The sequence below is a fragment of the Convolutriloba macropyga genome, chromosome 5, assembly GCF_964194025.1.
Source record: "Convolutriloba macropyga chromosome 5, txConMacr16.3, whole genome shotgun sequence".
In the NCBI taxonomy this organism is placed as follows: Eukaryota; Metazoa; Xenacoelomorpha; order Acoela; family Convolutidae; genus Convolutriloba; species Convolutriloba macropyga.
This window is the reverse complement of record NC_134472.1, coordinates 51,237,732-51,260,006: the sequence shown is the minus strand read 5'-3', so window position 1 is coordinate 51,260,006 and position 22,275 is coordinate 51,237,732. Positions and strand designations below refer to the sequence as shown.

Below are 22,275 nucleotides of genomic sequence, written 5' to 3'. Positions count from 1 at the left end.
CTACTTATTGGTCATCGGAATATTTGGAACACTGACAAATTTGAACTCATTAAACGGTTGTTCTGTTTTTACCCTCATCTATTTAACCCTCTATATTGTAACCCCGATTATTTAACCACTATAACATTTAACCCCCGATAGTTGAACACCTATATTGTTTCATCCCAATCTTCAGCTCTGTAATTGAGAAAAAATAGGTTTCAGTCAATTCCATTTAGTTTAAATAATAGAGACTAAAACTGGGGTTAAAAGAATGAAGTAAGATTACATTTTTTTCACTCCTCAATCATTTCACCTCGGCTTTATTCTGCAAATTTAGGGCTCATAATTGTCAGGGAAATATATCAAGGAACACATTTTTTAAGAGAAAAACTATAACAATTAGCTAACTAGTTATCTCATCTAGTCTCTATTGCGGAAAATGAAACAATTGAAACGTGGATGGAGCTCTAGAGCATTTATCGTTTGATTGCGTTTTTAAATCAGCATGATGACTGCAGATTTTGAGTTTATTATTTCTTCAAAATCAAAAAAAAATTTGTTTTAAAAAGCCATGAATTTTATGTTAAAAGAGTAACTAAATTCAGCACTGCTAAAAACATCAAAGACCCAAGTGCAGCGTTTCCGCATTTAAATAAAATGGTCAATTAATTTGCGTAAACGGTGAGCACATTCATGGTGGTTCTATCGGAAAACCGGCCACACAAAACGTTTCAGAGATCAAAATTCTGAGTAAAAATTTGATGACGGCAGCAGCCGTAGCTTCCGCAATTTGAACAGTAATAGAAGTTCTCTCTGACAGCAGTAAGCGACGACCCTGAAGATTTGACAGCGCTCACACCAAATCATTTCTTGCTTGGAGGAGAGAACGCGAGTGTACCTTTCATGCCATCCAGTGGACGCCACCACAACCTCAAAAAATCTTTCAAGAACGGCTCAAGCATATGCGGACATGATCTGGAAAAGATGGACCCGTGAATATCTTCCACAATGGAACCAGAGATCGAAGTGGTCAAAAAAACATGTGCGAAACCTGAAAGAAGGCAAGTTAGTATGGCTAGTAGATGACCCTGTGAAACGCTGTGAGTACGAACATGGACGAATCATTGAGATCTTCACTGGCAACGACGGAGTTGTGAGATCAGCAAGAGTCAAAATGGCACATGGAGAACTAAACCGGCCAGTCGCGAAGTTAGCACCAGTATTCTACGATGGTGTTTCCGAGATCGAAAACAGGGCTGGCGATGTTGGCGCCAATTCAAATCAGCTACAAAAGCCATCAGACAGCAAGATAATTTTTGAAACTGAAAAAAATTGAAATTTGTCAAAACTCAAAAATGGTCAAAACTGAAAATTTTTAAAGTTGGGACCGAAAATCTGTACACCCCCCGATTTTTGGAAGACAAAACCCGAGCAACCCGAGGATTCGGCAGACGGTTAGGGTTACCTCTAAACAACTCATGAACCCAACGAACGTTTTTGCATTAGACCCCCAATTGTAGCTATTAGCACTTGAATGGTGCAAAATTGGCATTTTTCGATATTTTGCTATTTATTGTTAAATTTCTTAAGTTGTTTATTTTGTTACACTTTAGATGATCATTAAAGGTCACACTCCGTACATTCGAGGCATCTAGAGCCACGTAATAACCAGCCGTGCTTATGTCAACAAAAGTAAATATTGCAGTAATTTGACATTTGCTATGTAAACAATGACCTAAATCATTTTCTTTATTAACCAATCAGAAAAAAGTAGCAATGAAGTTATAAATGACGAAAATTTGATTGTTTACTTAAACCTAATACTCAAACCAAAATGCATTTAGAACCATTAGAAACTGTTACAACGAGCAGTTGGCTCTCAGATTGACTAAAATTTAATTCTCTAACATCTTTAGTTTATTTTGCTAAGTTTTGCTAGATCTTAAGATCTTGCGAGTTTTAAGTTAGTTGAGCTTACTTAACAAAAACTTAGCAACAAAACTAGCTGCTGGCTGAAGCCTTACAAACTTCAGCGCGAGATTGAACATAGACTATCACAAAGGATTTCTTAACTTCAATCAAACAAGTTAAAGCTACAGTCCTTTAAATACGTCCGAGCGATTAATTATTTCTGCGAGATCGTTAATCAATCGAACCCAGTGAAGAATCAGGCAGACGTGAAACTCGAGAACCAGGCTGCGATATATCGGTTCCGCTGAGGTTCTAGAGCAGCCGCAACATTATATATATATATATATATATATATATATATATATTTATATATATATATATATATATATATATATATATATTCTATATACATATTTTTATTTATATATAATATAAAACTGCAATATTTGTTTTTAATCGAAATCAATTTCTCTTTTCTTTTTTGTATATATTTATATATATATATATATATATATATATATATATATATATATATATATGTATATATATATATATATATATATATATATATATATATACATATTTATACATATAAATATATATATATATATATATATATATATATATATATAGGAGTATTTCAATTTGGAGCCAGAAATATGAAATGCTTAATCTGCAAATTATTTTCTCAATCCAAATCAGTTCTGCTTTGTACATATATAACCTTCTTTGCAAAAATGAAGTCATTAGTAAAAGTTTTAAGTCAGTTTTAGAATTTATTTGTTGAGAACTGAAATTTGCAACGCTCGTCCTACTAATTGGTCATCGGAATATTTAGAACACTGACAAATTTGAACTCATTAAACGGTTGTTCTGTTTTTTACCCTAATCTATTTAACCCTCTATATTGTAACCCCAATTATTAAACCACTATAACATTTGACCCCCGATAGTTGAACCCCTATATTGTTTCAACCCAAATCTTCAGCTCCGTAATTGAGAATAAATACGTTTCAGTCAATTCCATTTTGTCTAAATATTAGAGACTAAAATTGGGGTGAAAAGAATGAAGTGTGATTACATTTTTTTCACTCCTCAATCATTTGACCTCGGCTTTATTCTGTAAATTTAGGGCTCATAATCGTCAGGGAAATATATCAAGGATTACATTTTTTTAGAAAAAAACTATAACAATTAGCTAACTAGTTATCTCATCTAGTCTCTATAGCGGAAAATGAAACAACTGAAACGTGGATGGAGCTCTAGAACATTTCTTGTTTGGTTGCGTTTTTAAATCAGCATGATGACTGCAGATTTTGAGTTTATCATTTCTTCCAAAATCAAAGAAAAATTGGTTTTAAAAAGCCATGAGTTTTATGCTAAAAGAGTAACTAATTTCAGCACTGGTAAAAATATCCAAGCACCAAGTGCAGCGTTTCCGCATTTAAATAAGATGGTCAACTTAGTTGCGTAAACGGTGAGCACAATCATGGTGCTTCTATCGGAAAACCGGCCACATAAAAGTTTCAGAGATCAAAACTCTGAATGAAAACTTGACGACGGCAGCAGCCGTAGCTTCCGCAATTTGAACTGTAAAAGAAGTTCTCTGGACACAATATGTGTTGCCGTCAAAACACAGTTTTTTCCAATGCTGTTGAGGAATGGCACTATAGGATACAAACATTGTTGAGCGGATCCCACTGGATTGAGGAATTTTTTGCTAATTTGCAGAAAGACGCTTTGATGCAAAATTTTACTTTTCTTAATGCCTCATCTGGACGAAAATAAACAAAGAAGAAACAGCATGAGATGTTGACAGGATATGTGCAAAACTTGGCGGAGATCTACCAGGATGAAACCTGTATTCAGTTTTTAGCGAAATTGCCAGCCTGTCTTAGTTGCGTATTTGGATTATTTTTTGTTTAATTGCGCGTCTTCATGTTAATGTGAATTTGAAATCCGTCTTTATTTTTTTTGTTGGCGCACTCCTTTTCGTCTTCGAGGAGTAACGTCGAAGCCTCATATTGTAACTCATTGGGGAATTTGATCCCCGGCGTTAACCCTATAATGGTACTCCTAAATCGGAACAAAGTTTTTCAACCTTTAGAAATGAAACTTCCACAGCATAGCTGCTAGCAAACATATCAATCTGGATTTCCTTGAAAATTCTGTTAAACACCCGGTTAAACTTTGTTGTGACCTTTTCGTTTATGCCTGCTCAGAAAGTACGTTTTAAAATTCAGCTGACATTCTCTTCATTTGAAAAGTGCCGTTTCTTCCGTCTTCTAGACTCGGATAGTTTTTGAACTTTTTCAATTCAAAACAAAGTGCAACAAAAAGGAGGTGAGACTTGTCAAGTATACTTTTTTGATCAAAAGCATTGCGTTAGAAAAGAGGTCTTGTCATTATTCTTCGATTTCAAGCAAATGTGCTCTGTTGATTGCAGCACTCTTGAAGGTGATAAGTTTTTTGTTTTTTAAGTCCTTTGAACTTGATATTTGTTAATTGTTCTTTTGGACGCCAAATTGGATAAAAGATTCCGTTAAACTGATTTTGGGTTGAATAAATTGCGGGGTTTAATAACTGAGGCATGATTATATACGGGGTTAAATTGCAGGAGTTAAAAAATCGGGGTGAAACAACTTCATAGTTATGTGATATCAATTATTTTTCTCAAGTTTTTTTTACGATATGCGCGTAGGGTGAGGATAGTTCAAACTCGCCTATATGTATCTGTTCTTTTTATATATATATCTTTTTGCTCAATATTGTATATATAATTTAATCAAGGCTATATACAAAATGAAGAAGGTTTTGAATAATTTACTATTGTGCACACATCATTAGCGACAACATTGAGGCTAGCACAGAAATGTCCACGCCGCAGACTATGAAAAATTCCCAAAAAAATTATGAAAATGACAAAAAGTACGTTGGCCTCAAACAGAGTTATCACTTTTTATTGAACTTTACATTTATACTTTACCATGCACTAATATATGTCCCCTCCATGAAGTTTACGTAAATGTTTTCGTGAATACTTTCACTCTTTTTCAGTCTTCTTTTTTCTTCCGAAAAAGCGCAGCTTCCTTTTCTGAGAAAAGTTTGGTTTCATTGGCGATGCGAAACTGAGATCGTCATATGAAACCCCTGGGTAAATGTCCAATAAATAGTCATAATCCGCATTAGAGGAGGTTGGATGATGCTTCGTCTTGTCCTTGTTTGGTATCGCAGATTTCAGAGAGCAAATAATAGATCTCAATTCCCGTTGTTGCTGCTCCCAGTGAACCTCTTTCTTGATAAGATATTCCTGAACTTCCTCTAAACGACGCCTCTCTGCCAACAGATCTTTTTCTCTTATTGAGGTCTAAAACGCAAACGTCGGATCCCCAGCTTAATGTTTCAGGATACAATTTTTTAAGGTAAAGGCGATACAATTTATTAAAAAGCAAAAGAAATAGGGAAAAATCATTTGTCTTGTTCATGCTATGATAATATCATAAAAATGTTTATCCATAGATCCGGCAATTTTGTGCAATCGGGCAGAAAATTTGCGTATTATGTAAAAATAATTTCAACGAACAATAACTTTTAAAAGCAAATTTCCGAAATATGATATTTGACCATATAGCACTTCAAAAAACAGTTACATTTCTACTCGAAAAAAGTAGTTTCTTACCATACCATGAAAACCCGACACAGACAAGTGGAAATTTACGAAAAAGCACCATTTAACCATTTTTCTTTCCGAATTCACAGAAATGTCAATTTCAACTTATTCTGTTTTAGAGTTCGCACTCTGTTCAACCTAATTGTTTTACCTATTTTTTAAATACCATATCGGCCAATTTTCGATGCTGAGTTAATGCTTTTTCTTAAAGATCTGAAGCCATATTTTCTCATTTTGTTTTTAGTTATCTATATGTATATGATTATTGTAAAAAACAAGTTGAATTTTACACCAAAATTTTCCTCGAGAAACTAAAAACCATGGAAAGTATTTTTTTCTGGGATTATTTTAAAATTTCATGTGCTTTTTAGTCGTACCACATTCTTCTTCTTCAAAAAGGATGTCAATGATGGCCATAATCGATTTAACGAAAAGCAGCGCTTAGCTAGTCTAGAGTTTTTAACCCGAATTTCATTAATAGTTGAAACTATTCTTTTAACTTTTGGAACCTTTCACTAAAAGAAAATTGCGATTTTGAAAAATTAAAAAATTATTGTCATGTAACAATTTATGACGGTAAAAGCTTTAAACTTGTAACGCCTTTTTGGTTTCAACTCATAACAAATTGTATCTCAAAACAGACCAACTATATTGATTTACCATTTCGAATATTAGAATGATAACAGTTGACAAAATTTGAGACAATAATGAGGAATGAAATCTTTTAAAAGGTCGCGTGCCAAAAACTGCTTCTGCCTGCTGTGGAAAAAATAGCTTAGGAGAGAGATTTTTTGATGGTCGTAATTTCGAGCATAGTGGTTGTAGCAAATCAAAGAAAAATCACCTGTATTTTACAGATCAAAAGGGTCGAAAACGATGCAAATATGGTACCAAAAGATCATAGGTCAAAACGTGAAAACATTTTTGTGCTTGACACATAAAATTTCAAAAATTCTATCAAAATTTTCAATGTTTTCCTGCAATTTTATTAAAGCAATTAGCAGAAGCTGGAACTAACTCTTGAGTAGGTATGATTTTGAGGTGACCAAGAACAATTTGAAAAAATTGCAAATTTTAAATAAAAGGACTTAATTTAGAAAATTTAAAAGGACTTAATTTCAATTAATTTTATTTAGACTCTATTAAATTAATCTTTGACCAGTGATTTATTTTGTAGCAAGATAACCATATGCTTCAACTAAGAAAAAAGTTGATCAAGCATGGTTGTCCTCTGTTATTCGGAAAACATTTTATATATCCTTGCCCTCAAAAGGTTTCATTTGGTTATAAAAATGACAATTCCACAAAAATGGTCAATAAAAAAGAGCCAAAAGAAAATTTTTAAACAATTTTAATTTTGTAAAGTGATACAAAACTAGTTGGTGTTATCAGTTTTTTTTATTTTGAAAATTCCCTTTCCTTTTCTTTGTTTTTAGAAATCTGTTTTCAGACATGTTGTTGTTTTTTCAAAGTCAAAGCCAATGTGACAAAACAAAAAAATGACACCTCCTATACAAAAATAGAATCTTAAAAGTTGATAAATCTGAATTAAACTATGAATGTGAATAAGAGATAATCTGTTTTGAATTAATACAGAGATAAAAAAAACCAATAAGAAAAAACTATTTAATTTTGTTTTCAGCACAAAAATTTTGTTTTGAATGTTTAGTAGAAAACTTGGTTCTTCTTCTCAGTTCTCCTTCGAACGTTTAAATTGTTATCGTTTTTCAATTTGTGGCTAAATTTTTTAATGTATATGAATCAATACTATGCTTGAGAAGCTAGAAAAACGCCGCTGCTCTCTTTTTCTCTCGCATGTAAAAAGTGAAAAGTAGACTGAATGAAAAAGCCTTCCTCGCATATATGTTCACCAATTTTTGAAAGTTATTGGAGCGATAAAAGCAATCTTGAGAATAATTGACGATCACGAAATTTTGATGATGTTTAGGTCAATTTATGCATGTTACTTTATTTGCTATATATGAAGGCAATACGCTAAAAATAATCCAACATGGTGCAATAATGGCCGAAGTTAGCTTTAATCAAATGGCAAATAATGTTGTAAACGGACAATTAACTTTTGATTGAAAGGACAAAATTGACATCTTCATTCTGAATAAGACCTAAATTACCGAATTAAGATTCAAAGTTTTCAAAAATTCATTATTTTTAGGGAAAATTGAGCCAATTTTTACGATATTTTAATTGCTCAAAAATATTAGAATCGAAAAATCTCTAAATCAAGTTTTGTAGGCGTTGAGTTTTTTAAAACTTTTCCCAGCACAGTCTTTAACGAGCTAAATATCGACAGCTCAAAACTGACGGAACCAAAATTTCTGAGTTTCATGTGTGGGTAGGCACTTTTTGGACAAGGCATGCTGTTTGTAGAACAACGTTTGAACGTTTTTCATCGATTTCGTAGGATTGTTGGTGGATATTATTTTGGGAACCTATAAAATGAGTAAAATTTACTGAAAAAAAGAAAAAGCCTGTCATACACATCTTCCCAATTTGTTTGACAACAGAGTAGAAAAAAACTGGCTCGCTTCAGGCTGTTGTTGTTGTTTAATTTGTTGGTAAATTTTAATCTGTTGTTGGTTTTATTTGTTTATTATACGTCGAATCCCGTTGTAATTTTTAGTAGTGTTAGAAGAACAGAAAAAAAGGGGAAAAGAAAAACAGAAAAAAATGTGACCTAAGCTTAAACTGAGCACAAAAGGTCGTTCTCCAAAAGGTGACATGATTTCTATATACTCTTCTCGTGAAAAATGTTACTAACCATTGTTTTGTAGTGAGAAACTTGCTCTTTGAGTTCCATCACGCTCAGCCGAAGGTCTCTCTCACTTGTAACCTTCATACTTTTAAGCTCAGTCTCTGCTGCAGTCTGCTTCGGCATCGCAGCACTTTTTTTCAAATTTGCGATCTCTTTGGCTTGACTCTGAGCAAGACCTTTGTAGCGTTCCAATGCAATTTGAACCGATTGCAATTTTTTAACAGTGCCTGTTTCTAAGGCCTGTTCTTTGGTTTCGTTTTTCGGTCCAGAATTGCCACCGATGCACTCTGTCAACTCGCCGCTTTTGTCTGCTGATTGAATGATCTTGGTAGTAACTTCTGCTTCTGGAACACATGATGTGCTGGGCTTTTCCACAGAGATTCCCAAGTCCATGATAGAAGTAACACTCAAAGTTGATGCTTTTTCGTATTGTTTTTGGGGTCCAGAACCAAAAGTGCTCAGGCTTGATCGTGGACACTTGGCAAACGAAGCATTCAATCCAGGTGCGGTAGCAGCTTTCTTTGCAAAGATTAGGTTGGCGGTGGATTCAGCTCTGAATCCTTTCTCCACAGCCTTAAAATTTCAGATATCAGTCATAGCTTTCTAATCTGAACATTAAATATATCACTTTGGCTGCTCAGGGGCTCTTTAATTCTTTCTTTCTGGGGGCATCATTTGTTCATTGCTGCTGTTGACCAGATCAAGAGATGGTTTGTGAGAATTTAATTATAATGATCAAATTCTTCAGCTTAGACGTGATCCAGACCTCTAGGCCAGGGTTAGCATTCAGAATTACGATTCTTTGCCAGGAGTTACAAAATAGTAATAATAATAACTTATTTCCGAACTAATGTATAAATATACACCACATTCGAGATGTCACCAAAAAAGCTTCAGCCTGTCCATAGGGCGTTGCTTCTATCAAGTTTGCAGAATAAATTAGTTTGCAACTGATAAAATTATCAGAACTGTCCCAATTCGTTTCCGTCTATGTAATTGTCTCCTAAGTTATTTAGAAAATTTGCTAGAATAGAGTCTTTTACACCTAAAACTTCTCTTACAAAGTTTTTGTCTAAAGTAACCAAAATATTAAACAATTTTCTTGTTCGGTACATGAACTTTCTTCTGTTGTCATGTTATCAACCTTAAATTTTTTACTGCCTACAGTCTGTTCTCATCAGAATGAATGTTGTAGATTTCCTATATGAACAATATCGTAAATATATATAGATATTTGCAATAAGATTTGCTATGGCATCATTTTTACTTCTTTTTTTTCTGAATCCAAATTGCCTTTTGCTCACAGTTTTACGTTCAACCAGTAAATAACTTTGTTGGACATCAGTCAACATCATGTAGTTTCTTCTATGTTTGTGAATTTCCGATTTTTTTATTTTGTGACCCATTGTTTAGCTGATCGAAATTTAGCTTGTTTAAGGTTCTATATCACTGATTTCCTGGGAAACTCTGTTTTGCGGACGTTCAATTGTTGAAACGTCAAAAATCAGGAGACTCTGTCGTTAAACGTGTGTTTTTATTTTCAAGACAGACTTGAGATTTTATTCCTCTCCAAATTTTGTCCTATTTGAGTTTCCTAAGTTCTGCATTTTCGAATTCCGAGGTTGTGGTCCTGTCCAAATTTACAAAACAAGTTCCTTGAAATAAGCAGTGAAATGATTTGAAAGCGCTGTTTTGTCTATATTGAACACACCTTCGAGGTCAATGCAAGTTTTGCTATATATGGTTTCTCCGGTAGCCCGGTAGCCATTCTGCTGCTTCTCAGCGAAAAAATAACAGAGCACTTCATTCAGTTTCGCTACTTTGTAGTACGTAGATATTGAAATTCACCTGGAATTCAAGGCTTCGTAGTTTCTTTTAATCTAACTTTTATCATGCGAGTGCTTAACAGAGCTAAGAACTCGTCTATTCGGAAATTTGGAGACTTATACCCTCCTGTCACTATTAGCACTTTAGTAGCCAATTGAAAAATAGTACTTGTACAGTATTACTCGGCAAATAGCTGTTTTAACAAACCGATTTTTCGTAAGTATTTTGCACGGAAAAATGTTTTCATCAGCCAAAAACCATGGTTCGCAATTTTTTATTATGAACCAATTTATAAAAAATAACAATTAGAGCCCTTATATAAGTAAGACATAGTCTGCAAGATGTTGCTTTTATCGGCAATTAGTAATCAGAGGGACCGTTGTGCAATAATTTACCAAATAGACTGTAATAATATCCGTCAATTTGGCACGCTGCTAAATCACAGAGGAGAACAGTGACATATTCAATTATATAACTTGGTAAAAACATCACAAATTGTAACATCGAGTTTACAACCATTGCCGCCAATTTTCAGTTATTCGTTCGCTTCAATTCATCCAAACCCCTAAAACATGGATATTTTAAAAAAAATTGGACGACAATTGAGTGGACGTCATTTTCACTAAAAGAGGTTTAACGCTTCAGAAAGAAACTGTGCCAAGACCTTTTATATTCAATAAATAGACTTCATAGGTTGCTGTTTAGTTTATTCTTTAGGATTAATATCAACGCAAATCACTATAATTGGCTCAAAATTGTAAATTTTTAAACTAGCTAACAAGTTCCGGAAAATTTTGATGTGGAAATAATATTAAAAAAAACTTCAAGATGTCTTCTTCCACGTGCAAAATTTGGCAGTTGAAATTGATATAGATGAAACTTTGACCTCTATGCAATGACAAATGGTACGTGTGATCATAATCAAAAAGAAGAAAAAAATAATAAATTATCAGATAAATGCAATTTTCAAAATAAAACCATTTTTTTTTGACGAGTAAGTACACTAATTGTAAAAAAACAGTAATTGGCTGAGATAAAACCAAAAGTTAAACAAGTTTGAAGAAAAACCAATCTAAAATTTTAAGGTGCCATACTTTGAGGGAAATCTATAAAGTTTTCGATAATCCAGACAAGAACAAAGCACCAGGGCTGGGATACATCAATGTTTGGGTATTGAAACTCGCAAAATACACTATTGGAACACATCTTCAGATTATATCCAGCATTGCGTTCAAGAAAAAAATCTGCAACATTTCTAAAGGATGCACACATCACAACAATTTTCGAAATGGAGATATGCGCTCTTGAACAGAAAGCAATTCAGCTTGCAATTTAGCAAGTCATCTACCGATGGTGTGCTTAACTTCAATAAAAAAATAACAGGAAATATAAAAGATGACAATGACACAGGTGCTCTGTTCTTTGATCTTGCAAGAGCTTTCAATTCAATTTGACTTGAGATCTTTCTCAAGAAAACTGAAGATTGCAATCTTTCTCAATCAACAATGTTACCTCTCAAATCTTTTCTCACACATCGAACACAAATTGTGAAAATGTGTATAGATTTGTCAAATTAAAAATTATTAATCATGGCGTTCCAAAGGAACTACGTTAAGACTTCTTATTTTTCTGTTATATGTCAACAATTTTCTAAGAAACTGGAAGACAAAAAATGATATTGTTCAAATTAGGGAATGGCACTATTACTATATGAAAACCTGAAAGTTTTGAAAGTCTTCCATTAAAAAATGAAAAAACATTAGAACAAACAGACAAAAACCTGACAGACAATCAACTCACACTAAATGCCGATAAAGCAGATGTTTTTCTTTACAAATCATACTAATTTGGATCCAGAATTTGTCTTCAAAGGTTCAGTTATCAAACCAGCTTCTTTAAAAGTAAAAGGTGACGTTTTAAACCCAGTTGTGTTCTCTCATTCTTCTTTTAGTGCAATATTCCTTCAAACTCGTACAGCAAAAAAAACGCAGAAATGGGCAATTTAACTGGGGATTAATTTTTTTAAACAAAAAATTAGGCACTCTAATGATTTTCTCATTAAAGGATCGTATCTTGCAAGCCGATTTATTAATCTCCAAAGTTAGCTTAATGAATCTACAAAAAGATATAAGACACTGGGGAACATCCGCAAATTTTGAAATAGTTACTAGTCGCCAAAAAGTTAGACAGAAAAAGAGAACAAATAAAATTATTGTAAAAAAAGAGAACGAAAACAAAGTGGAGTAACAAATCTTTCATCTTCAAAACCGTTGGAAACTGGAACAAATTGCCCTATTCAAAAAAAATTTTAACGGTTAAACTATCATTAGAAAAATTTAACCAAGTTTTTGCTCGATAAGCATAAGAAAGTACGCGTTAATAGACAAATAGGAGCTTTCAAATCCGATTTTTACCCATGAGAACGAACAGCCAAAATTTTAAGATTAATATATTAATAACAATACTGATACTGCGATTAATTCATTTAACATTTGAAAGCATGTGGATATCTAACCTTACAAGTTTACTTTTAAAAAAATGTGTGTCCGCGCAATAAGTTATAACCCTGTTGACACAATTTTTTGTGGGAAAATTCCCTCAATGGAAGTGTTAACCAGTTTCCTATCGTCATTTGTTTTTTACCTAATTATTTTCAAACTCTCGATTATGTATGTTGGTCTACATTGAGTTTAAAATTGATTATTGGTTGAAAATTGGTTGTAAGTTGAGCAAAGGATTGGTAGAAATCTAGCTTCTTTCGTCGTAAAATGTTTTTGTTGTTTGTCTATTGGCAAGTCACTTAAGGAGGACAGGTATTAGTATTTTCTCATAAAAATAAGTACCATTTTCTGAGTGCTTCTTATTGTTGTGTTCTATAAATAAACATTTTGTAAAAAACGTACGTTGGAGAACGTTGACGCTCGCGTTATGGCGAGAGCTGAAAATTCACGTTTTATAAGTTTTTGAACTGAATGAACCAAGAAAGTTGTCGATATGTACCAAGTTCTAGCGATAGCCGAAAACCGTAGAGAATGAAACTAATCATACAAATTTTTCATCTTCCCTGAATGTCGTTTAACTGCAATTCGTTTCACAAAATTATTGATATGAAAAGTTTTTTATGTTCTGAATTTTTTTTAAAATCTTTCATTAGAACCGATGCAGCCCCGAACAATCTGACTGCAGGAAAGAGAAAGAAAAAAAGAAAGTTTCGAAACTGAGCCTCGTTTTTTTTCTCGAGAAATTAAAAGGCTGAAAAACTTTTTCTTTCAAAAGCTTTCCAATGATACGATATTTGTTCTTCACCACAAAAGACATCAATTGTCAGAGAATTTGGCTCAACAAAAGATTAAGGCTGGGATAGGGTTGCTAACCTCATCTCATCTAAGATTGCAGCAATGAGAATATTGTGACAGAGAGAACTGTACCAATTTTTAATAATCCTTACTGTAATCTATAAATTTCTCGCTGAAAATGCACCTTTTGTGGGAAGCGCTTATAATGTAGTGTCAAAGGGTGTGACCGTTCAAATTTTTCAATGTTTCTCTTGTTTTATCGAAAAAACGAACTGTGCTATTATATATATACTTTAAAAAAACAAGTTTTAAAAACAAATGAACTAAATTATTGCTCTTTAAGATCATTGTCGATGAAAAATCAATTGTTAGAGCTGCTTTAACTAGTTCAACTCAGCGAACAAATTAGCAGTACAGGTTACTTGCGAAAAGTAATTTATTTTAGAATTCATCATTTGTTAAGATTTTTTGGAAAAATTCCGCCTGCTTCTTGGAAGGTGGACTACCTCTTGCAACGCGTTTGGTGTTGCTGGTCGATGTTATACATCCACAAAAAGAAGTATAGAAAAGTTAACTATAATTAAATGCACAAAAATGCAATCCTCGACTCATGAAAAGACCATGCTCGACCCTAACTTGTTATGAAAATAACTTATCTGGATCCTTGAAAAGACTTTAACTCGACTTTAACTAGGAGCTGGGCTGTGTATTTATAGTAAATATTGGACCCCTACTAGAATTAAAAAGTCTTTCCATAAGTCGACGTCTGTACCTGGGTACAGAAGATCATTAGTTTATTATGGTTACCATTGTTGGTTTTAGTTATGGCATTAAATGATCTATGCAAAAATGATATAGAAAATGTTCCTAGCGAGGAGTAAACAAGTGAAGTTTTCAACTCACATCTTGCGATGTATTGGTTAGGTGGTTCTAGCAAAGTCGCCGAAAAAATCTGGCGAAATATAAACCTGGACTCTGAAGTGGTTTTAGCAGAGTCAAGCAATTTTGTCTGTAGAAAGAACTCTGACGTCTGGCAATTTCTGACATCTGGCCTTGTTTTAAGGAAAACCTGGCCTCTTCGCACTGCTGGGATCTGCAACTTTCTGCACCATGGAAAGAGAACAACTTATTCTGAAAATTCCTAGGTTAAATTACTTGCAATGGTTGCAGCAAGCTCAATTGCAAGTACAAATACCTTCTAAATCACCTAGAAAAAACAATACATACCCGCAGCTAATTTCGAATATATAATTATCTGCAACGTGAAGTAACTTGAAGACCTACACAACTCACCTACTAACACACACACACACACTCTCTCTCTCTCTCACACGCACACACAAACACACACACACACACACACACGCACACACACACACACACACACAAACAAACAAACACTCACCAACCCAACCTCTACCCCGCCGGATTGTCATTTGTGAATATTTTGGACTCATTATTGTAGCCTTACAAAGTCAATTTGATAAAAAAAATACCAGCGGTTTTAACTGGAATAATGTACTGTTTTTACACAATAAACACTATTTTACTGCTCAAATCTGATGTCCTTCAAAATTTCGAAATCATCAAAACTCTCAAATTTTTCTGATTTAATATTAAACATCATGAAAAGCAAAATCCGAAAGTTCATTCTAGTTTCAGAACACTAAATGGGCACTGATTTTGAACTGAATATAATGCACAATTAAGTTCCTTTGGGTCACCATCAAACAATGAATCTGTACTGAATCTCCTATCTAATATTGGGATATGATGATTCAGTACTGATTTACACTGGCACTAGGATCCGGGGTATAGCTAACTCTTCCCTTTCATTTAGTTGAAACTCTGCAAAAACTTTTTTTTAAAAAAAACGAGATGTACAGATGTCAGTCGATATAGATGTCGTGGTCAATAACACGGGTCAAAGAATTCAATAAGTTGAATTTTAAATTAAATTTTGAACTGAAAATATACAAAAATTAGCTTGTATTTATAGTAGTTATCTATGCGAAAATACACAGAGAAAACTTAGATTAGCTAAAAAATATTTTACATGATTGGCATGTGAATAGATCGTAACTCCGAATCCCGGGGGTGATTTTCTATTTTCATCAATGTTTCATGAGAATCATAAATGGCTTGGGTACAATTGAGTTCATTAGTTGGAGGTCGGTTGATGTTAGAATCAGATTTCTGTTGGTGGGAGAATTTACTTCTGACATAAGATTGATAGGTCAATAAGATAATGATAGAGCCAAAACAAAATTATAATTGAGTTTAGTTTTGTGGCCATTACTTTTCGACACAGCAATAAAGTTCGTCAAGTAAGTTCTTCTTTCGTTCTTTGAAACTTTAATAAAGAAAATTTCTAAGTTTCTTGATGTTTCGTTGAAACCATCACAACCTCCCTACTTTTTTAAGCAGGTTTGAGGGTATAGGTTCTCCAAATCTTTCAGGCTGTTTTCTGTTTCTTGTTGATGTTCGTGAAGGCTTTGAGGTTTCGGGTTGTTGGTGCTCTGCAGACGATGTGGCTGCAGAAGCTTCATCTTGAAGTGAAGGTCCCACATCTAAGTTCTGAAGTTGTTGTTCTGATTGAGAAATGGTCTCCTCCACTGCTGGTTCAGTTATCACATTGTACTCGTCTAGTCTCGCATTTTGGTTGTCGCTTACTAGAATAGTCCGTGCTCAGTTTTCGGGCTGTATGTGTTCAAGCCCTTCCTGATGTTGAAGGTAGCAGGACCTGTCTTTGTCTTTTCGTTGGCCTTGAATAGAATGGGTTCCCACAAGAATGGGTTCCGAAATCTGCTATTGCTGGTAGTCTCACTCTGCGTCCCAACAAGAGTTCAACTGGTGTTTTGCCCCTCGTCTTTGAAGTGTTGCGATGTGTCATCAGTGCCCTTTGCAGGAATGCTCCAAATGAGACATTAAGGTTGGGACTCCACGTTTGAAGTGCCCGCTTCACTGTCTGAACTGCTCTTTTAGCTAATCCATTAGTTTTTGGATGATAGACGGGTGATTCCATTTTCTTAGTTCCCAGTGATTCACACCACTGTTTAAGGTCACCACTTACAAATTCAGGACCATTATCAGATGTTTTTGGTATTCCGAATCTTGCAAAGATTTGATTAAGATATACTTTAACTGTTTGTGATGTTTTTTTTTCCGCGGGAAAAATTTCTATCCAACCAAAACCCGTGTCAACAATTACTAAGATATTGCCTTGGTCCTTAATATAACCCCAGTCTATGTGGAGCCGTTCCCACATGTCGGCTTCTGGCCACTTAGAGACTATTTTCCCCAGGCTAGGCCTGGACATTTGACAATTCTTACTTTTACTAACAAAATGTTGAACGTCTTGGATAATGCCAGGCCACCATGCTATCATTCTGACTGATGCCTCAGTTGCATTCCTCCCGGGATGTGTCTTATGCGCTTTTGCCAAAACCAAGTGTTGTAGTTTCGGTGACATGAAATGAACAACACCTCTGAAGATGATTCCATTATGTAAAGTAAGTGCATCATTCTGTTGTTCGAATCCTTTTTCCACTTCTGAATATTGTTTGAAATTGCCGCTTTTGATTCGTTTCGTTATGTCCTAGAAGAGTCTGTTTGTTCCTTGTTCAGTTCTTATTTCTGCTTGGGTCACCAAATCACTCTGAGCGAAGTAGATGTTATTGATTGCGAAGCATACTCGATCGTTATCCGATTCGTCTTTGTCAAAATCCATTCTGCTGAAAGCATCTGCATGGGGTATCTGCACCACTGGTGTGTACTTCAACTCATAGTCGAAACCCATTACAGCTATTGCCCATCTTGTGATTCTCGCTGATGCTCTCTTTTGGATCTCCTCGTCTGGTGCAAAGAGATTGAGTGGTTTGTGGTCAGTCTGTAGGGTAAATCGTCTTCCATGAAGTAATTGCTTAAATCTTGTGACCACAAACACAATTGCCAGTGCTTCCCGCTCTATGTTTGAGTAGTTCTGCTCCGCTGGAGTTAATTTTCTTGATACATTTTTGACTGGACGTCCTTCTTGCGAAAGAACCCCGCCAATGGCTTTTTCAGAGGCGTCAGTCAATAGTAACTGTTGCTTATTTTTGTACATTATATGGCTCTGTTGCATGTTTGTTGCATTTTGCCCCTTGAGAAGTCACTATTTCTCTTGTTATTTAGGGGTAGAGTTTTTGTTGCGAATTCTGGAATCATTTTTTCGTAAAAATTAGCTAACCCAACAAACGATTCGAGTTGTTTGTTGTTTGTTGGTGCATTCGCATTTTTTATTTTTTCAACATGTTTGAGATCTGGTGCTATTCCTTCCTTTGAAATGGAGTATCCCAAAAAAACTAACGCTATCTACTGGTTTTGAGTTAGATGTTTTCTCATTAATAGTAAAATTTTTCTCACGTAGTCGACTCTTGACTGCATGCATTCTCTTGTCGAACTGCTCCTTGGTAGTTCCATACACCAATACATCGTCCTGAAAGATCACAACACCTTTGATTCCTTTGAGTGTTGATTCGATGCTTTTCTGGAAGATTGAAGAATTGTTTTTCAACCCCTGAGTTAGTCGGCACATCTTGAACAGTCCCTGAGATGTGTTGATTGTGCATCTATATTTCGCTTCTTCGTCAAGTTCAATTTGATAGTAGGCATCTGAGAGGTCACTTTTGCCAAAGTATGAGGCCCCATGTAGGTTGTGGAAGATTGTCTCTATGTCTGGTATTGAGTAGTCCTCATCCATGACTTTGCCATTGATGTGCACTTTCAAGTCCACGCAAAGTCTCAGTTCTCCACTCTTCTTTCTCTGCCACACCAATGGAGATGCATCAGTGACCCCTCCTGGCTGTACCTGTTCAAGGATGCCTTGTCTGACTTTTTATCCAGCTTCTCTGTGACCTTGTCTTGAAGAGGTAGTGGTATTTTTCTGGCTTTGCGGAACATTGGCTGTGTTCCTGGTATCAGCTTCACATGAGTTTTGTAACCCTTCACAGCAGGTAGGTGCCCGGCTGTGATGTTGTTCACATCGTGCTTGGGTAGAAGGTCTCTAACAAGTAGTCCAAATTTTTTTATCAGACTGCACAACTGCTAGTTGTTTTTGCATGAGCCTGCTTCCGTTCCACTCAACGTCACAAGTAAGTGATCCCAGAAGCGTTTATTGATGACCATCATAAGCTTCGAGATGTCTTATCTTACCATCCAACTGAGTTTTACCAAGCTCAGTCCATATTTTTGAAGATATCACTGTGCTATCTGAATACGGACAGAAATTTAGCCCTTTCTGTCGTTACTACTCTCTCTTTAGGAGAAATATAATTTTGAATCGCCAATCTGATGTCTTTAAGTGGAGTGTCTATCAAATTCCTAGAACTCATTAGGCTCCTAAGTTTAATAATTGCATCTTGCCCGCACATACTAAGGAAGAGATTGGTTACCTATAGGTCCTGTACAGTGCCATCGGTGTTGACCTTGTCCTCTTTCTTCTCTGCGCGACATTTCGCCACAAAAGACATAATTCACGCAGTAGCTGATTCTGCATTAAGTTGAATTTTATATTAAATTTTGAACTGAAAATATACAAAAACTAGCTTGTATTTATAGTAGTTATCTATGCAAAAACATACAGAGAAAATTTAGATTAGCTTAAAGTTTTTTACATGATTGGCATGTGAATAGATCTTAACTCCGAATCCCGGAGGTGGTTTTCTATTTTCATCAACATTTCATGAGAATTATATTTGGCTTGGGTACAATCGAGTCCATTAGTTGGAGGTCGATGGATGTTAGAATCAGGTTTCTGTTGGTGGGAGAATTTACTTCTGACATATGATAGATAGGTCAATAAGATAATGATAGCGCCAAAACATAATTAGAATTGAGTTTAGTTTTGTGGCTATTACTTATCAACACAGCAATAAAGTTCGTCAGGTAAGTTCTTCTTTCGTTCTTTGAAACTTTAATAAAGAAAACTTCTAAGTTTCTTTATGTTTCTTTGAAACCATCACAATAGAGATACAAAGACAAAAATATCCACAATCGCTACCTTCCTCTAATTTTAACAATTCCCTGTACCTTACTTGCGAATAATTTTTGCAGGTGGAATTGCATAGAATTTTGTTGGAGGACAAATTTTAATTGAGCAGAACCGCGATTTCTATGTTCAGCTAAATTTACCTAAAATTTCAGGTAGTGAAAACAGGTTGTCGGTTTCATTAAAGAACTATTCGCTCGCAAATTCTAGGCGAACTTCCCTGCGTTTAATAATCATTTTAGCAGCATTTTTGAGAGTTAGCGAGAATAACTTAAGAGCTAACTTACTTGAATCAACGAGACGATTCGGCTCATCTCTTTCAAACAACCTTCTGAAACTTGTTTGTTGTTCTGTGGGACGCAGTTGAGATTCCACAAAGGTGATTTCTGAAAACTGGACTGGTCTCTACATACGTATGCGTAACGATCTGAGGCGCTCCGCTTCAAGTCATCGGGAACAAGACTGCGCTTCATTGTCCTTTCAAGTTCATCAATGGAGAATCTCATTTTCTTAATGACGTCAATCATTTGGCATTCCATTTTGTTGGCAGCTAGTATAGAAGCTGTCTGGCTATCAGTTCCGTGAAACGAATGATGTCGGAAATTTTCATCGGCCTGAATGCTTGAAATCATTTCCCGATTGTAGCTGTAAGAAGCCGATCGCATATACGCACTAGACAGCAAGCTGCTGTCTCGTGTAGCATGTTCGGGCAACTCGACCATGGGAGGGGGTTCGGATAACTGAGAACTTCCATTCCTAGATGGAGGAGTTATCACAAATCTGCCCACAGCGTATGAGTCAATGTCACCAATGTACTTATCGGGCGAGAGGCCTGCCATTCTGAGAAACAATTTGAGAACTAAGTTTTGTGAAATAAGAACAACTAAGTATATCCGACCCCTTTATCTAATTGTACAAAAATTTGACAAACGAAGGACTGCGCAATTTCCTAGAGTAGGACCAAAAGGTAATCAACGATGAGCTCACAACGAATTGTAAGAATATCTGTTCTTTGTAGTTTAGTAAACCCAAATTACTCTCTTAAGAGAGGAAAATCTGGAATTGTAGGGATCTCTGTGATTGGTGATGCGCTATAGCTGAGCTCCCCTCCTATATAACAGATTACTCGTTCAAAAACGAAGTGCAACTGTTGTCACGTGGTTATTTTTCTTTTCAAAGTGAACAAATTGAATTCAAGCTTCAACTGCCAGTGAAAGCCAGTAAAATGAAATTTGTAAGCGTTTCTTTTTCCAATTCTTCAGTTAAACGAGCAGAAATCTACCGAGTTTTCAGATAATCGTAAAAACTATGTCGACAGGTTCTTTTGCCTCTCCTTCGCTTTGTGTTTCCACAATTTACAGACCGCTTTATTGTTTATTCCTTCCCACTATAATAATAATAATAATAATCTGGCGACATTTTTCAATGTAAACATATGTCTTGCATTGCACCGCAGAGCATGCGCGTATATTACAAACCAATGTGAACGCCTTAAAATATCGCCTAATTTGGACCGGTATATCATTGCGACATAGCAGAGAAAAACGAGAGAGTAAAACGAAATAAAAACAGCTTAATGTATCATGCATGACTAAATGTAGCTTTACTGTAGCTACGTTGGCTTTCAAAATTTCTATAAAAAATCTTGCCAACTTTTTAGGTATCAAATAGATTGAGAATGATAACGGGCTTTTATTTTAGTTTTACTTGGAGCAAAATCTGAAGCTTCCTTATTATAACTTAACAGCAATTACAAAAATACCCTTAAAAATGATGCATTATGTTTTCCTGAGATGTCAGCTGAAACTTTTCAAAATGCAGCAACATATGAATTAAAACTAAGATGTATAAAAGTGCAAAAAGTAATCAAACTAACTTTCTCCGAGGTAAATAAACTTAGAAATAAAAACATTTTTTAAAAAAATTAAAGATCTTCAAAATATTGGCTTTCTGAATCTGCTAGGTCTTCATTTTTTATATAAAACTAGATTCAACTCCTTATCGAAAAAAGCGAATGCTGAATTGCCCATTTAAACAAAGTGTTCCATTTTTTGCTGTGATTGTTTTTTGCTTGATAATCATTTTTTAATTACGATATTGGAATTAACAAATTCTAGGTTAAGTTTAGCATAGTCTGATATTTAAATCCATACATCGGCAGTTTATTTCATCAACTATTTGCTGAATTCAAACTCTTCTTCTTTTGGGTGAGAGCAATATGCAATCAAACTGAGAAGACACACATCATTGCTTAGCTCTCGTCGTTTAGGCAATTATCAACTGATAGTCAAAAGCTCAGTTGGATTTAAAAAAATAAGCTGTCACCAGTTTCAAACAAATTCTGCATTGCTTGATTTTACTCCTGAAAAACAAGTCTAGGCAAAATTTCAGCCCGAGTTTTTTTGTCGCTTGAATATGAGGAAACAATGTTCCGGGAAAGTTTCAGCTGTTTGTGAACAATGTTTCACCTTTTCGTGAAAGTTCAATTTATTGACAATATAGAGATCAAGATACACATTTGTGTTTCAGTTTGATTGATTTGTTTCTAACAGTATTGGTCAATTTATTGTTCCGACCCCACTTGTGGGGGAAGGAACTATAAACTCAAATGTTTTTTTTTGTTCAGTCAATTTTGGCCGATCGATATATTCATCGTAGAAAAATGTGAGTGGCATCATTAAAAATCTCGTCCAGCCTAAAATTTAAAATTAAAAAGATTTTTTTGAATTTCGTATTTTTCGAGGAGTTATCGAGGATTGTGAGAACACGTCATATTTGGTACGATTTC

General features: G+C 34.9%; 2 protein-coding genes across 2 annotated transcripts in view; one reads left to right on the top strand and one right to left on the bottom strand.

Moving 5' to 3' along the window:
* The window catches only part of LOC142339444 (uncharacterized), a 512,010-nt gene that overhangs the window by 129,858 nt on the left and 359,877 nt on the right, over positions 1-22,275 (top strand). The gene's annotated exons all lie outside the window — the stretch shown is intronic.
* Positions 4,702-20,880, bottom strand: LOC142340078 (uncharacterized). The gene is made up of 3 exons (XM_075390492.1): positions 19,775-20,880; positions 8,343-8,909; positions 4,702-5,260 (listed from the first exon to the last, which is right to left on the bottom strand). Exons 1-3 carry the CDS (start codon positions 20,324-20,326, stop codon positions 4,937-4,939), a joined length of 1,443 nt encoding a protein of 480 aa, XP_075246607.1. The 5' UTR covers positions 20,327-20,880; the 3' UTR covers positions 4,702-4,936.